Below are 18,285 nucleotides of genomic sequence, written 5' to 3'. Positions count from 1 at the left end.
GACTGGTATCTTTATTACAAAATTAAATCTAATTATACAAAACTAGTAAGAATAAATATAATAAAATGACGTAATAACTGAATTTAATTGGTTAATTTAATAATTGAATTTAATAACGAGTTTATGTAATGTTATTTTAATGAGATGACGATGCTCTGTATCACAAAAGAAGCCGCATTCTCAGGGGGATAACTGGTAAACCCGAGGATGTTAGAGCACCCACCCCTCACCTAACGGTCCGATGCTGTAAGGATCCGGGCTTGGAGGGCGAGAACTAATTTACGGGTCCCGTCAGAATAGATGTACACGGGTTGCAGCGACGTCAGGAGTTTATCTAGCAGTGAACCCCCATTTTTCGGATTAAGCGTAAGAATTTTGTTGTCGCTCTTCTATAAATTATGAAACTGGTCGCTGGTATATCACTGATATGCGATGAAACTGGTTAGTTATGTATTTTTCTAGGACTTTTATTTCTATTTAATAAATTATAATGAATTTCCACCGAGACTTTTCCCTTACAGACTTTCAGAATATTGCACTTTAGATCAAACTGTTTTTCTTATTTAGATACATTTTAATAATTACAACATTGAAATAACATACGTATCTACTTTCTAATTGTATTTTGTGAAAATAATGTAAACAATTTCAATTTTTAAGCATAAAAGCATCAGAACGATGTCACCTCTCCTTTCCAATTCTGTGCCGGAGATTGCTAATACGAGTAACTAAAACTTTTGTTAGGTATTAAAATAGTTGTATTCATTTTTACTCAAAAATAAAATAAGCACCAAAGTAAAACAAAATGATAAAAGTAATACTATATTCTAAAAAAAAATTACTGCGCTACAAAATGGTTGTTTTTACTTTACATATATTATTTTATTTGATTACAAACAAGCCTTTAAAAAGGAATGTCAAGTAAACAAAAGTGAGCATATTTGACACTTCCTTCTGTTCAAGTTCAATCGAGGGAATAATGCTGCCAAAGCTGCTAGCGATATTTGCGCAGTGTACGGTGAAGATGCCATGGATTACTGACTAATTTGTAGTTAAATAACGAAGGAGAATATATTATTGACTAATTTGTTGGTTTTAGCATGAATTGTGTCAGTTTTTTTCCTAAAGAAGAGAATGAGAGGACACAACAAAAAAATTAACCTTTGACATTTTGTTTTACTTTTGATGATCATTTTTAAATTTGGAAAAAATGGATACAACTTATGTCAACAAAAACAGTACATTAAAGTTTGTTAAAACAATTGACTTGCAAGTCATAAGTCTAGTAATTAATATTTTACATACATTTACCACAAAGCTATAACGCCGTTCCAAACATGCTAAAATTTCATTCTTTAAGCGATACAACTCGTATGGAAATATAAATAAAAAATAGTATAAAAAGTAAAGAAGACTTGGTGGGTAGCAAAAATGAGAATATGTTACTAAATGTCATGTGTGTTTATTCATTTAAACACTGTTCTACAGAACTGAAAGAAAAATAAGTCTACTTAATTAAAGCGATGTTCAATTTTATGCAAATGAGCATAGTGAGTTTGAAGTTAGACATTGTTCAAAAAGATTGAGAACAGTCTAGAAGAAAAAGTCAAGAACTCTTATGAATAGTTTATGTAAATTGTACAAATTTACTGAACACATTTTGAGAAAAAGGCACACGTTATTTGAGTTTATTTACAGGCTCTCCCGTTCAAAGTTACATCGTATTAGAAAACATAAGTTAACAAAAGGAATTTTCATCGATTTTTAATAATGTTTTTTGATATATCAGAGACTGATTGAATGTTAAGTTTATCGCATGATAATATATTATTGTACCTGTTTCTGGTACATTATGTCTAATAAAGAAACCAATTAACCACTCCTTAAAAGAAAATAACATAACATATGAAATGAAATGGTGTTTAAATAATTATTGTCATTAATAAGACTAACATAAATAATAATTCTTTCTCCAATGTGACAGAACAATTGTTAAAGTAAAGAATTATGTCTAATGTTCACAATAATATTATATTACAAGAATTTTACTTTACACACTTTTTTCAGAGGAAAATACATTTAAGTTTCATATATTATGGTTGGCCCGGACAGCATTTAACATAATGAAAAATCTTCTTTGTAACAATAATATAAACCTTAAGCTGAGACAACAAATGGCCAAATGTTATATATGGTCTGTCTTACTGTACGGTGTAGAGGGGTGGACTCTTAAAGTTAATATTATAAACCGCCTTGAAGCATTTGAAATGTGGATCTATCGTAGAATGTTAAGAATATCTCGGACTGATATGATAACCAACAATGAAGTATTATGTAAAGCCAATACTAATAGAGAACTATTCACCACTGTTAAGCTCCTTAAGATTTCATATTTTGGCCATGTGTTGAGAGGTGATAACTATGCCAAACTTCAGCTTGTCATGAAGGGGAAGATCGAGGAACATAGAGGGGTAGGAAGAAAATAGCTTTCCTGGCTTCGAAACGAAACGTCAAGGCCGTCTTTTCCATAAGAGCGCGTCAGGCATGAACCGAGCTTTTTTTGCTTCCTAAAAGGACCCTAAACTCTGCGTGCCCTAAGTCCCCGGTGCGGTGGCCTAAGACAGTCCCGACTATGGTTTAAAAATTATAAGACATGTCACTATTTGGAGAAACATTTGTACTGTTGCGGTTCACTCGATCAAACTCAAGCTCAAGATTCAAATATAACTTTATCTAGCGTGAACTTGAAGAATTACTCAATAAAATTCACAGCGCATTATATTTTACTGAAAAGACTTACATCACATTGTGTTGTATTGATTTTATAATAATGTTTGTACAAAATAAAGAAGGCAAACTACATGGTACAAGATAATATTTTTAGGCACGGGGTCCCAAGATCGATTGCGGTGACATCACAATATTATGTTTCTCAAGCCCGAACATTAAAATAAACAAAATTATGTGACATGTATTAGTTTCGTTTGCAGTTTGTCTAAAAAACAAAACAATTGGTATAGAAAAACATTTAAAAAAAGATTAAACAATAGAAATAATCATGCTGTCACCATTCGGTTTGTCAAATAAACAATTATATCCGAAATTTATTAGACAATGCTTTCTAAATACTTACAAGGATTCAAATTTAGATAAAGTTAAATTGGTTATTAAAATTAATTAAGAAACTCAGTTTACAGTACTGAGTTTATAGAAATAATTTTATATTGGAATAGAGCACCGTATTTGTAAACCAAATGCAGAGTATTTTGATCATTTGCTACAGGAAGGTAGGGTGCTTACTGCTATGTTACAGGGGCCTGTCCAGGAACCGTGAAGTATTGCACTTTGAACAACCTTTAAAATCAATATATTTTATATCCACCCTGCCAGGAATCGATCCCAGGACCTCAAGAATTGTAGGGGAATTTGCCAACCACTACGCAAGGAGGCGGACACTTATCTCCACTTGATTTTCTTATTCAGAATCTTTAACATGACATTAATATAATTAAAAAAAGTATTGACTCTTAAGTAACATCATTATTAACTTGACATGTATTCAATTATCAAAAAAAATATAGAATTTCTAACTGTTTATATTAATTATCAACCATTAAGAAAATTGATATATTTCGTGATCTTTAAAATCCTTATAACTTTCCTAAATAAATAAAAAAAGTCAGTAATAAATGGAAATTATTCAATAATAAACATTGCCAAAAATATCCTCCAATCAGCTTGTATTACGTAGGTACTGATTTTTAATTTGATGAAGGTAGCCGGTTATATTACTCATAAAATTTGATGTCATTTAATGTTGTATTAGAGACTTGAATTTCAAGAAGAATAATTTTAATGTGAGGAATCATTCATAGTGAACATTATATATACAGCTTTATGAAATGTATTTAACGACATATAAAATTGGAAAAACAATCTTATTATGAAATTATAAATGGTAAACATTGATCTGTCTCGCCCACCATATACCGCACACCGCATCTGAGGACTTAAGTCTTTTCCTACCTTGGTAGCAGGTTAAGGACCCAGATTTGCAGAGGGACAAAGAGGTGATTTCACACCGTTCATTGTTTATTTTCTCTGGACTGGTTCTTGAAGCGTACGATTGATCGCCTTCCTTCATGTAACAGATAATTGTCATTGTTATCAATATGTATCTTTTCCGGTGATTCCTTGTAAGTTAGATTCGTTTAGACGTTTCAACTACCATTGCAGGAGCCGTCTTCGGGGCCTTCGAACCAAAGATTTTGCACAAAGCTAGAAATTACGGTGCATGAATAATAAAAGAGGCAATTAAAAAACACAAACACCCAAATAACATAAACAGAGGTGAAGGGCTGAAATTAAACTCAACATGGTTCCAGGCACACCACAAAAATGACAGGGAATGTGCTCACTACTGACTGCGACACGGTACAAATTACTAGTACGTGATCACATACTTTTTCTACAAAACAAACAATTTACTCTGAAAATGGCTCCTGCAATGGTAGCTGAAATGCTGGAACAAATCCAACTTACACTGGTTCACCCAAAAAAGGTACATATTAATTGAGGTATGTTATATATCGTTTGCCAATGCCTTGCCCTATGCAATTGGGTATGGATAAAAGTACGACGATGATATTTAAATTATTTATATGGTAGAACCATTTCGTTTTTCGTTCCATATTAAAAGCTGTACCAACAGTGTTACGTGACAGATATTACTGGCGCTATCTCTAAAGACACAAAAAAATTAACAACTAAAATAGTTTTCAATGTATTAAAATACCCTTAACGAATAATATACATAGTAAAATCACCTAGAAGCGTACCACTTAAGTCTTAATAACATTCCTTGGCACCATTATTACGAATCCGACATCCTAAATCACAACAAAATCTAAATCACACGAGTACATCTTTCCATCTTGTACGTTTGGTCAGTGAGATACGGCCGTGACCGAACTAGAGTTTGCTTCTGGCCAACTCCAGGTCCTGAGTCAAGTTGGCGTTGGCGAAGATGTTGGTGGGATCTAGCTCCGCCTTGGTCGCCTTGTAAAGGTTCAGCCCCGGTTCTGAAATGGTTTCCTTGTACCACTTTCGGCGCAGCTTTCCGACACCGTGGTGATGCGATATTGAACCTGGAAATGAAAGGTAGTTTTTGTTATATTTTACCCTTATTCATTACTTTTAAATCTATTTGATGAGATGAGATACAAGGTAATTCAACAGTGAGCTATTACAATATTTAGTTTAGTTTAGTATATTTTATTTTATTTATTTTTATTTTATTTTATTTGGGATTTTTACAGCTATTACATAAACAAAATAAGCAAAAAAATCTTAACAATGTTAAAGCCAATTAAAAAAATCAACTGTAAATATAATGACACAAAATATATAAGAAAAGAAGTTTAGTAATTGTATTTGTGTGACATTTGTATTCATGTGTACGTGAATGTGTGTATGCGTGAATGAATGAGGGAGAGGATACACGTGCGTGTGGGAATGAATGAGGGAGAGGGTGTGTGTGTGTGGGTGCGTAAGTATAAAAAAATAATTGTTTAAAACTTGTAAATTGTATTAAAAATGGTACAATAAAGAGCTTAGTAAAAAGTTAGAAACCTTTTTGTTAAAATTCAAATGACGAAATGATATAGATTATATTTTTTATTTTTTTAAAGTATGTTAAATTTCAAAACCGTATTCTGAAAAAAAGAAGCATTTTATTTAAAAATTTAACTGATACACATCGAATGAATAATGTGCGACGAGTCCTATACAATACGGTAGGTAACCACAAAATGCAGTAAATACGAAATAATGACAACAATAAAATAAGGTTTGACAATACGCGAACGTTGATTACATAGGATTCATTATATCATTTATAAAAGCCAATAAAATTATAACTATGAAATACAATTCAACAATTAGTTAATAAAACCTAACAAATGAATAAATTTAAATCAACAACACAATTTAAATCAACAGCTTGCCCACCACATACCGCACACCGTATCTGAGGACATAAGTCTTCTTGGCAGTGCCCACATACATGGAAAAATTGCTCCTTGCCGTACGTGAAAAGCTGCCCGAAGGAGCTTTCTGATATCTGGTAGTCTTAGCATCTTTGAAAGTAATCCAGAAGTACATAATATGCACTTCATTGGATTGAGAAAAGAGGGAAGTGAATTCTTCACTGACTGGGATTATGATTACAAAACTTTTTTAAAAGTCTTGAAATTATTTTTGGAAGCCACCAGATCAACTGCCAATCAAATTTAAATCAATTAACACGAATCTAATGCCAAACTGTCTTGTCCTGCAAATATTCGTTGACTCTTAACTATAAAGCTATAGCTCTTTCTGTAATAGCCTGTGCAAAATCTTATTATTTTTTTGTTGGCGAAGCCTGAATTTCAAGAGGTACCTGTATGTTTTAATGTAGGTACATAAGGTACATAATAACAGCAACAGTTAGATAAATATGTAATTAATTGCAAACAAAAAAGAAAAGGAAGTAAAAAAAAATTTAAACAAAAAGAAAAACACATTTAAAAGAGAAGAATTGAGGTGATAGCCATTCAAAGTAAAAGATAGCCGATGTAATTGCAGCAGGAGTGGCGTGGAGTAAATCCAACAGCTCTGCATGATCATTATCAGTTCTGCGCATGCTCGCTAGTGGAGGGGGAGAATGCTGAATGTAGTTGGTCCTGTTGTACTTGCATTGGAACACGTGTTGAAGTCTGGTGGTCCTTGTGAGTACACGAACGTTTATCAGGGCCAGTAATTTTGGCCAATCTATCGGGGTGTATACCACCGTGTGCATTAGAGTGAGGTCAGCAATAATTGTCCTTCCAGTGGAGAGCAACAGTAACCTCAACTCAGACATCCTAGTTTGGTAGCAAATTTCATGTACAAGTTTACTCCTTTTGACTGAAATCAAATGAGGGTTATCACTAGTACTGCAGATTGAACAAACACCTTGCTAGAATGAACCTTTTTGAAACTTCTAGATGTAGGTTCTGCAGCGCAGATGAGGAAACACCTATTCACATTCTATGTGAGTGTGATGCTTTGCATTATAAAAGGAGCCTCATCCTCAGGGGACCACTGGTTAAACTCGAGGATGTTAAAGAGCTCGCTTCCTGCCTAATAGGCCGATACTCTACGGATCTGGGCTTGGAGGGGGAGATTTCACAAAATGTAAACTCTCGTCTTCCACACAGTAGCCAGGCTCTTTATAGACCTGGGCTTGGAAGGTGAGAACTATTCACGGGCATCCCGTCACAATAAATCTTTACAGGTCATTTTACTTCTACCCAGCTCCACTATCCATTTTTTTATAGCCTTTTTGAACATTTTCTCGTTACTAATTGTTTTGATGGACAGTGGAAGTAGGTTATAGATTTTAATTGCATAATACGCAAAATCCCTTTGTCCGAAAGTGGTATTAGTTTGAAATTGTTTAAGTTGTCTTTGAGGTGATATTCACTAGTATGATCTTGTAACAGAAATCCATTAATCTTTAAAAAATTGCGCAAGATAAATAAATTAAAATGATTTTTCTAGTTACCTCCGGATGCGATGATCTCGTCCCTGGCCATCTCCTCGATCTGCTCGTAGATGGCTATGGGATCGTCGTGCGGGTTGCTGGACTTGAGGCCGAAATAGAAGTAGACACAGCAGCCGGCGTCGTAGGTCTGCGTGACACGGCACGAGACCATGTAGTGCAGTTGGCGCTTGGTGCACTCGCGCTGGATGCAGTGCTTCACGTTGCGGCAGAGGGCGCTCGTGCGGTCCCACGGCATCGAGGTCTCGAAGGACTCCGCCACTATGTCATGCTCGAATGCCAGATCCTGCAAGAGGGGAGGGATATCATTTTTTGCTTTTGATTTATAGGAGACCATTTCGTCGCCCTAATTTAAAGGAGACTATTTCGTCGCCTTAATTTAAAGTAGACCATTTTGTCACCTTAATTTATAGGAGACCATTTTGTCACCTTAATTTATAGGAGACCATTTTGTCACCTTAATTTATAGGAGACCATTTTGTCACCTTAATTTATAGGAGACCATTTTGTCACCTTAATTTATAGGAGACCATTTTGTCACCTTAATTTATAGGAGACCATTTTGTCACCTTAATTTATAGGAGACCATTTTGTCACCTTAATTTATAGAGACGGCTTTATTCCCTTAATTTATAGGAAACCATTTAATTTCGTTAATTTATAAGAGACCATTTTGTCGCCATAATTTATACCATTTCGGTGCCCTGGTTCACAATAGAGCTCTAGTGCAAACTCTAATGTATGGAATTGGAAAAATTATTATAAAAGTAGGTTAGATGCTGTCGAAATACCACCCCGCAGGTAAATGTATGGTAAAACGATGTCTGATATGTGCTCAAATGTCGAGATTCGTGAACTATGCAAGGCTGAGACTTGTATTATCGACATAATCAAGAAAGGGGTGCTGCATTGGATTGGACATGTAGAGCGAATGGACAGCGAAAGAACGGCTAAAGGGATCTACGATGCGAGAAAGACATGGCCGATTAAGTCCATCCACGGTACCACCTGTTTCATGTACCAATAAGTAAAACATTGTATGTTAAAAATGCTTTTTTTTGTAGGACTTTTTCAATGTACAATACAAAATTTAAAAATATAGATTACACAAACATCACTCTGTCAGATTTAAAATTTACACTAAAAATGTATTATGTAACTTAGTAGACATTATAATAATAAATATGTACATCTCCCCTCCCCTCCTCATCCTCTCTTCAAGCATTTTTGTCCTTATCCCGCCCAATTTATAGTAACTTAATGTTCTTAAAATTAATATTTAAAAAATCTTTGATTATTGAGTACATGAAAATAACATTTTTATATGTATAAATTGTATGTATTTATTTGATATGTAACATGTTTTCTTTACTAACTTTTTATACTATGTGGAAATCTGTTATTAGTTCTGAGTTTATACAATATATCTGCTTGTTTACTAAAAATATGTATGTAGAACTGTTGATTTCCCTAATAAAATAAAAAAAGAATAAAAAGAATAAAAAAACTTGAAAATGGACATGCCAAGAGTAGGAATAATCGGCGTGCGTGCATGAGAAGATGTATCAATGTAGAGGAAGCGAGGTCTGTATGCAGACAGAGTGATATGGCGTTCTATTATCTCTGCCCAACCCCTACGGGGAGGCGCGATGATTTGTTCTTGTTGTTGTTTATATTATATACCATTATTCTATCGTCTTTGTTTGTCTTTGCTTTATAGTTTTATGATCTTTTTGCCTAATTAATACATTTTAATTATCTTATTTTACATACATATTGATTTTGTAGCATTACCTTGTAAGTTTACAATGAATTATATTTATGACCACTAAATAATGAATAATGCTCGTATCATAATACGAAATTACTCACAATGAAACGAAACCACAGAGAGACTAGATAGTACATCATATAACGGTTATTAATTTAACAATATTTTGAGTTTGTACAAATGTTTGTAGATTATCTCCTGTTATTTTGCAGTTGGGATGTTGTGTGAATTAACGTACTACCAAAGAAATAGAGAACATTTAAGAGAGTATGTAAGTCAAGGCGTTTACAGGGCGTATGAATTATCAGTGGTTGGTTTGAGGGATCACTTTACACACTGTGTAATAAGAAAAAGTATAAAAATTTGAAAAAAAATTCAAGCGTTGTCGAATGTTGGTAAAATGATTAATTTGGATGAATCTCACCGCATGAATACATATTTCAATACAGGGAAGAATTGAAGACATACGTATGTTAAAGCATAGGCAGAATGGTGAATAAACATACTACAACAGAGATGAAGAACATTTTCAAAAAGGTAATATAGAATTCTAGGCATCTACAGGACTTATGACCCGTCATTGGCTTGTTTAAGTAGCCACTTTACACACTGTGTAACATTCACCATTCTGCCCATAATTGAACATCTATATTCCTTCAACTTTTTCATCTGTTGATGTTTATAATTATATATTGTTGAGAATGGTGAATGTTACACAGTGGCCACTTAGACCGGTTAATGGTGGGTCATAAGCCCTGTAAATGCCTAGACTTATTTTATAATAATGGATCCCAATGAGAAAATTCAGTGGTTATTTTTTTTTGATTTGTCAATAGACTATCAAACTAAGTCAATTAAAAAAATATATATCTTGATTTGTATTATATTATGCATCGTATTATTAGTACAGTGATTTTTTAAAGTTTCGTAATTTTGAAATTACTTCGCCCGTGACGTCACAAGTTCTCGTCGGAGAGTTCTGCTGATTGGTGAGTTGGCTTCCCGGAAACCGTAAATCTATCGCAGCACTCTATCATAGGTTGATTTGGAGAAACTTGTGACGTAGTTTATTTTTATTCATTTTTTCGTGTATTTTCGAGATATTTCGGGGCACAATTAAATGCCCTAATTTTTAACGTAGGAAAGGAAACACTTTTCATATCGAATTTCCCGTAGCGCTGAACTTCCTCTTTACAGTGGTGAATCATAGCACAAAGCACCCAGGCTTGAAAAATTCAAATTTTAATTTGTGCTTTCTTACCGGGATTCGAACCTGAAACATTTCGCGCGTGATTCAAATTCCCAAAAACGCCCTGAAAGTTCTCTTCCAATGTTTTCTATGATCAGTCAGGACATGACTTACAGTCATAAGTTTATACTTCGAGGAAATTCTGGGGTGAAACTGGTCATCTAGCCATCATGTACCTGAATGTTAAATTTTGATTTTCTTATTTTTTCAAACGCTTTAAAAAACAGCATTTTATAAATAAGATCTCTGAAGACTTATTTGTTATTTTATTGAAAATCAGCGGAGGAAACGAAAAATCTTCATCATTTCCCTTCACGCACCCAGTGGTGCATAGAACACTGCATCGGCAAACCAAATGCAGCGTATTTCGATCATCTGTTCCGGTTTGGTCACGTAGAACGAATGGACGACGAGAGAATGGTAAAACAAGTATATATGGCAAAAATGAACGGCAACGTTAGACGAGGACGACCAAGGAAGACGTGGCATGATCAGATAAACCAAAATCTTAAGTCTGGTCATGTCAAAAGCAGACAGAACCGAAGGGCATGTATGACAAGATGTATGAATGTGGAAGAGGCTAGGATTGTATGCCAGGATAGACGAGTGTAGCGGTCCATTCTCTCTGCCTACCCCTACGGGGAAATGGCGTGATGGTAGTAGTAGTAGTAGTAGTGTTCCATAAATGTAAAGTACGCTTCAGTTTTTGAAAAGATCCAGTCCAGGGCCCCGATTACAATGGAAATTTAACTAAGTTATCTTCGACTGTCTATAAAGAAAAACCGATATTTGTGTACGAAAATGAGTATATTTGCATGAACATTTAAAGTATCTTCGTCGGTACCCTATAATTGAACGTGCTAAGAAGAAAAAATTGCATGCATATTCTGCGTTTTATATAGAAAACTTAATTTTACTTTGTAGATAAAATTGAAGATAAATGTTAACTTCCCATTGTAATCAGGGACTAGGTCACTGTTCACAAGAGATATGTGCTATGATTTCACTAGAGACCTCGAATTATTAAATTATTAAATTGTAAGAAAAAAACAACAAAAAAAGAATCATAGGTCATTCCTTTTATTTTTTTAATCACAAAAGTAATTTATGCAATAAATTGGTCATAATTTTTACTAAACTCGTACATGTAGGTTCTACCTCTAATTATTATTTTTTAAATTTTAAATCGAAGCAGGGCACACATAAACATATTCTTATTTGTGCTGTAATAATAATATTCTTTTTTTTTATTTTTATAAATTGTTAAACACATGTATGTTTTAATAGAATATGCGGTGTCAAAAAAAAAAGAGGAATAGGTATTGATACTTAGTTTTTCTGTCGCTTTCTCGTACATGCCTCCCCGAAATTGCGCGAAAACGACATTTTCACGTCGAACTGTTTATTCCTAACTGAAATCGACAAATCTCCGCGAGCGATGATAAATCAGCCTGAAAATCGAAATTTTCTTATTCAGGATTTGTATCTGAGAATGGCAAACCAGTCAAAAACACTCGAGCAGGGTTCTGGTTCTATTTCATACACATAACTGTGTTCTTTATCCGCTTGGACACGGAGAAATGATCGTGGTTAATTTGTGCGAAATAAATAAAAGTTGTACTCACCCTAATATAAGCTATGACGAAAGTCAAAACATATCCCCTTTCCCCGTTCTTCTCCCCAGCCGGGATACCTCCGTGGCTCACGGCGATGCCGTTGATTCTCTTCTCCTTGGCCGCGACATCCTCTTCCGTTCCTTCGTACAGCAGGGTCGTCACGCATATCTGATGGAGGTCGAAGCCCTTTATCTTGGTCAGGTACGCGTTCTTCAAGCCGTCCAGGAACAGCCCGAACGCGGTGCTGGCGGGCTTCAGGGCCTGGCCGAAGTGAAACTGCTCGTTGTCCATCAGCCGGATACTGGAGGGCTGGCACCGCTGGCGAGCCACCTCCCGCATGCACTTCACGCCGCTCTCGAAGTCGGGGAACACCACGGACCCGTACCTCGTGCACTTCGGTAGAGGTCTGATCTTTAAAACGACCTCCGTCACAACCCCGAGGGAACCTTCGGATCCTAAAATCATCTGCTCGAAGTCCGGACCGCAAGACATTCTGGGCACTTTGCAATTTTTCGCTAAAACTCCTCGGGGAGTAACCATTTTCACGTGTATTACGAGATCTTCTATATTTCCGTAAGTATTTTTCTTCATTCCGCTGGCTCTCGTGGCGACCCATCCTCCGAGGGACGAGAACTCGTAGGAGTCGGGTTCGTGCCCCGCCGTGTACCCTAATTTCCTCAGTTCCCTCTCTAGGTCTTGTCCCAGGATGCCCCCCTCGCAGCACACGGCCAGGTTCTCGTAGTCCACCCATAGGATTTCGTTCATCTGAGAAGTGTCGAGCGAGACGATAGGTCTCGTTTCTCGGGCCGGGCATTCCACGGCTCCCGACACGGAGGTGCCTCCTCCGTAAGGAATGATGACGAGTCCTCTTCTGTCTGCCAGTCTGACTATTTCGACTACTTCCTCGTGGCAAGTGGGCCAGACCACGACGTCGGGAAGTCTCTTGAGCTTCGACTTTTTGACTGCCGCTATGTCGTGGAGGGCTTGCCCTCTGGCCCTGATTAACCTGTCTAGTCCGTCCGTGGAGAAGGAGATACCCAGCCCGCTGATCTCGTCTACGGTGTCCTGCGACGCCAGGCTCTCCAGGTACTGGTCGGGGGGTAGAGTGGGAGGAGGACTATTGACATTGACGTCGATGTCGAACTTGCTCAATACGTAGTCTTTGAAGTAGGGAAGATCAACTCGCGAGATTGGGTACCTGAAACGAAATGAAGAACCAGTTAGGTGTTGTAATATTTTCATTACAATGCTCGAGTGTGCCGAACTTGACACACAAATCTTAACATTTAAATTTGAATTTATTTATTTTTTGATGTAAAAAATATAAGTATTTGAGTTCACATGTTTTAAAAAAAAATTAAAAATTGTGTATTTCATAAATGGTACATGTTTTTTTTATTCTATACAAATCTACTTTTATAGATCTAGTAAATCTTATAACAGTAATTCTAAAAAATAAATAGACTAACTCTTGTGCTTGGAGACTGACTTACCCTGGTATAGTTATTTATTTATTAGAATTTATATAATTTTGAATAAACGACAGAAAAAAAAACTTACAGGATATAAAAAGAAAAACGGAAAATAATAATACATTAATACTAATCAAAATTAAATGCAGTTTCTACACTTGTTCATAAAATTAAAAAAAATGTATTTTAAATTTATTTATTGATATATTAGTTTTAATCGTTTTAAGTTCACTGGGGAGATTATTGTAAATTTTGACACCTTTGAAGGCAAAGCTATTTTGACCATGACTTGTATGGAATTGAGGGATTTTAATATTATTTTAGTATCTGAGTGACTTATTCATCTCAAATTCTTTTATTTTTTTCTTCTTCTTCTCATAATATTTTTTAAAGCATGAAATATATAAATATTTTCGCTACTCGCATCATGTTGTGTATTTAATGCAAGCCTTAGGACCTATTTATATTTTTTATTATCTTATTACAAAATATTTTAAAAAGTCTTAAACGTTCAAATGTACTAAATAATATTTTTTATTCCTAAATTAAGTAAACTCTATATCTTTTTTCTATATAACCTACTTCTAAAAGTGAATTAAATAAATAAAAAAAATATCTCTCTCCCAGCCAATTATGCAACATATTAAGCATTTTATTTAACTCTGAACATTTTTTTATACATATGAAATAGATACATATGCGTAAATTGTAAAGAATGTAATAATAAAAAAGAACAGAAATATAATAGAAAAACCAAATATTCAATAGATAGAACCATAGACTTGCCTTCCATAATTACCATTTAGGTACACGTAGCAAAAAAAAAATTGTACGTAAATCAGCACAAAAAAATACTAAATTATAAAGAGTTTAAAAAAAAATCGGTTCTTGAATAAACCTTAAGAGGAAACGCGGTCCAACTAGTCTTCATACAAACGCATTCCCGTGTTTTCTTCCTGCATTATGGCACTAAAGTAGCGTATTTTTTACACAATATAGATATTTACCATTAGCGTGCCTCTGTCGTTTTTAATTTTTGAAAAATTGTTTCTTATGAGAGCTATGACCATTTAAAAAAGCATCCAGTTTTTTCTACTGTCTTCGGACGTACAGTATACAAAAATGATAAATAATTTTGAAAAACGAAATGGTCGAAAATGTTAAAAATCGGCCCAGATTTGGGGTGCGAAAAACGGGACAACGAAACGTCGATTTTGTCGATTTCAGTTAGGCATAATCAGTTCGACGTGCAGTTGTCGTTTTCGCACAATTTCGGGAAGGCATGTGCGAGAAAGTGACAGAAAAACCAAGTTTAAATATTTATTCATTAGATTTCTTTGACACCGCATATCCTATTAAAACATACATACGCGTTAAGCAATTCATAAAAAATGTATATTATGAACAATGTTATTATAAGAGCAAAAATTTGAATATTTCAAATTATTTATTCACAAAGTAACATAACAAATAACAAAGGATTGAAGACGTTAAATTGGAACTTTATATCAAACCAAGAACCCTTGAGCAATGGTTCGACATTATTAAGGTATAATACTCTCTAATAGCAAGAGGATTTGCCTCGTAAACAAAGATTCACTAATGTAAAAGATCTCGATCTCCAAAGTGATAATGTTCAGCTGCTTGACTGCTCTTCCAATCGGCATGACCATAGGCAGGTTGGTTCTGGAAACCGGGAGGTAAAACAGTCTGCGCTGACGCTGTCAGAGATAGCCATCAGGAACATAAAAATTGATACTCTCTAATATGTTTATGTGTGGCCAGCTTCGATTTAAAATTGCGTGAATTACTTTTGTATTTGAAAAAATAAAAGGCATTACCTACCTATGATGCATTTTTTGTTGTTTTTTCTTACAATTATTATCGAGGTCTTTAGTGAAATCATAGAATCTACCTCTTGTGAGCAGTGACCTGGGCCCCGATTACAATGGGAAGTTATACTCTGGTACAAGCCTTACTGCTACCCATTCTAGATAAAGCTGATCCATGACTGATTTAAGCTGTGAGCAACTTGATAAACTTGAACGACTTCAAAATACATGCATAAGGTATGTTTTTGGTCTTGGGAAATATGACCACATTTCTGATTATCGCAGGCAACTGAAATGGCGCAAAATTAGACAGCGGAGAGACGATCTCTCCCTCTGACTTCTGTTCAATGCACTTCAGAGTCCTAACGCTCCTATATACCCAAATAAAAAATTTCAACGCTTATTAGTTCATGGTTTACCTCTTCGTTCTAATTCTCAAAGCACTCTCTTAATACCTATCCACAATTCCTCTTTCTTCTCTAACTCATATAGTGTTCATCCCGATCGACTGTGGAATCATCTCCCATCCACCATCAAAGATGTTATTACACTCTGTTTAAATCACGTCGTCTGAAGAAACATCTCCCTTTTCTTCCTTGATCTCTCCTTTTTTGATTGATTCGATTGATTTAAGGTAATTTAAATACAAATACATTTATTTCTATTTTTATACACCTTTAGCCTTTATTTATCTTTATTTTCTATTGAATATGTTTTAACTTGAATTATAAAAATATATTTTTTATTTTATTGGTTGGTTGGAAGAAATTGCCAAAGAAATAAGGCAATAACGCCCCAATGTACAATTAACATTATGTACAAAAAAATGATATCTTTAATTTTATCTACAAAGTAAAATTAAGTTTTCTAGATGAAAAGCAGAATATGCATACATTTTTTTTTAAACATGTTCAATTATAGGTAACCGACAAATATACTTTTAATTTTCATTCAAATATACTCTATTTCGTACTCAAATATCGATTTTTGTTTATAGACAGTCGAAGATAACTCGGTTATCGTCCCATTGTAATCGGGGCCCTGGCCAGTAACAGCTGGGCGAGTACTGTATCTACCTAATCCAGCACAGCCTTGTACTTTTATTGACTATTTGCATCATGCGAGACATTTTCTATCTGTCTTGTCTCGTCTTGTCTCGACATAAGCGTGAAATTATGTATTACTGCTTGCATTGCTCACCAAGAGTGCGCATTGTGACGTCATTCTTATTTCAATGCAAAGGAATTATAAAAAAACGTATGTACGCAATAAATAAGACGCGTGCTTTAATCTTTCAGAAAAACCATTTTCAAAGAAAAGGTGCGAAGATTTTCACGGTCACTGTTATCAATATGCTTCTTTTTTGGGTGATAGTGTGTTGGATTTTTAAAATTTTTGTTTTTGTAAAAATTGTAAAATAAACATAAGTGATAAAACAGAGTATTAAAAAAATAAAGCATAATTACATAGCAATGAAATACATATTAATAGTAAAAATAGTAAACAAAAAATTCCACAAAGGCATGGCCTGTTCGTGGGTATACAAGAAAATGTTAATGAATTTTTGCTCCTATAAAATAAATAATGGACAGTTATAATATGTCTGTGTAACACTACACACATTCACATACACATGAATACAAACGTCACACAAATACAATTACTAAACTTCTTTTCTTATATATTATGTGTCATTATATTTACAGTGGATTTTTTAAATTGGCTTTAGCATTGTTAAGATTTTTCTACTTATTTTGTTTATGCTGTAAAAATCCCAAATGAAATAAAATAAAACATAAGAAAGAAAAAATAAAATATTCTGTAAAAGATAACGTGGTATTTTTTTAAATTAATTAAAAAAGGAAATAAAAAATATTAAAAAAAAAATATTCCTTATTATTAAAGGGCAACAAAATAAATCATTGAAAAAAAGAGTTCATAGTTTATACTTTATTTTGAATCCAGGATGTGCATGTTTTTTAAAAGGAAAATTTTGAAAGTTCAATGAAATATTGTCAGTAAAAAAATAATTTGTTCCGACGTTTCGGCTACCATTGCAGGGGCCATCTTCGGGGTAAACTGAGTGTTTTGTAGAAAAAAGTATGTGTTAAAGTACTAGTAATTTGTACCGTGTCGCAGTCGTAAGCACATTTCTATTAGTTTTTGTAGTATGTAGTGCTGGGAACCATGTAGATTTGAATTTTTGCCCGTCGTCTTTGTTTGTTTTTTAGGTGTTTGTTTATTTCAATCGTCTCTTTTATTATTCGTGCACTGTAATTACTGGGTTTATGTAGAATTTTCGGTTCGAAGGCGAAAAAATGTCCGGTGTCTATAAAGTGTTCCGCTGTTTCGGATTTGTCAGGGTGCTTAAGTTTACACACTCTTTTGAGTTCGTCAATCCTCTTCTATGCTGTGCGCCCTGTTTGTCTCATTGACACTCAGTTTATCATGAAGATGGCTCCTGCAATGGTTGCCGAAACGTTGAAACAAATCCAACACACACGGTATCACCCAAAAAAGAAACGTATTGATTTTCAGAGAAATTTGTTGACTATAGCTTTTATGTCACTCTCTCGTATTGTGAGAAAATAACAACTGTACGTCGGACTGATTGTGCCTAATTTAAATCGACGTTTTGTCGTCCCGTTTTCCACACTCCAAAACTAATCAAACTAGAAAAAGCACCAAAACGGTTTTTTTTTATGTTATTCAAAATTATTTATAATATTTGTATACCGTACGTCCGAAGACGGCAGATAAAAC

At 34.5% G+C, this 18,285-nt stretch overlaps 1 protein-coding gene across 1 annotated transcript in view; it reads right to left on the bottom strand.

Annotated features, from left to right (window-relative positions):
• Nucleotides 1-4,463: 4,463 nt before the first annotated feature.
• The window catches only part of Agps (alkyldihydroxyacetonephosphate synthase), a 79,735-nt gene continuing 65,913 nt past the window's right edge, over nucleotides 4,464-18,285 (bottom strand). Inside the window, exons 3-5 of the mRNA XM_088240066.1 lie at nucleotides 12,228-13,416; nucleotides 7,586-7,868; nucleotides 4,464-5,147 (exon numbers count right to left, since the gene is read on the bottom strand). Coding sequence (XP_088096192.1) covers nucleotides 4,972-5,147; nucleotides 7,586-7,868; nucleotides 12,228-13,416 — 1,648 coding nt within the window. The 3' untranslated portion in view covers nucleotides 4,464-4,971. The remainder of the gene's footprint in view (nucleotides 5,148-7,585; nucleotides 7,869-12,227; nucleotides 13,417-18,285) is intronic.

The sequence above is a fragment of the Micrasema longulum genome, unplaced genomic scaffold, assembly GCF_059751315.1.
Source record: "Micrasema longulum isolate JH-2025_06_02 unplaced genomic scaffold, ASM5975131v1 h1tg002337l, whole genome shotgun sequence".
Classification (NCBI taxonomy): domain Eukaryota; kingdom Metazoa; phylum Arthropoda; class Insecta; order Trichoptera; family Brachycentridae; genus Micrasema; species Micrasema longulum.
Note: the sequence above shows the minus strand (reverse complement) of the source record. Positions and strands in the feature narration are given on the sequence as shown.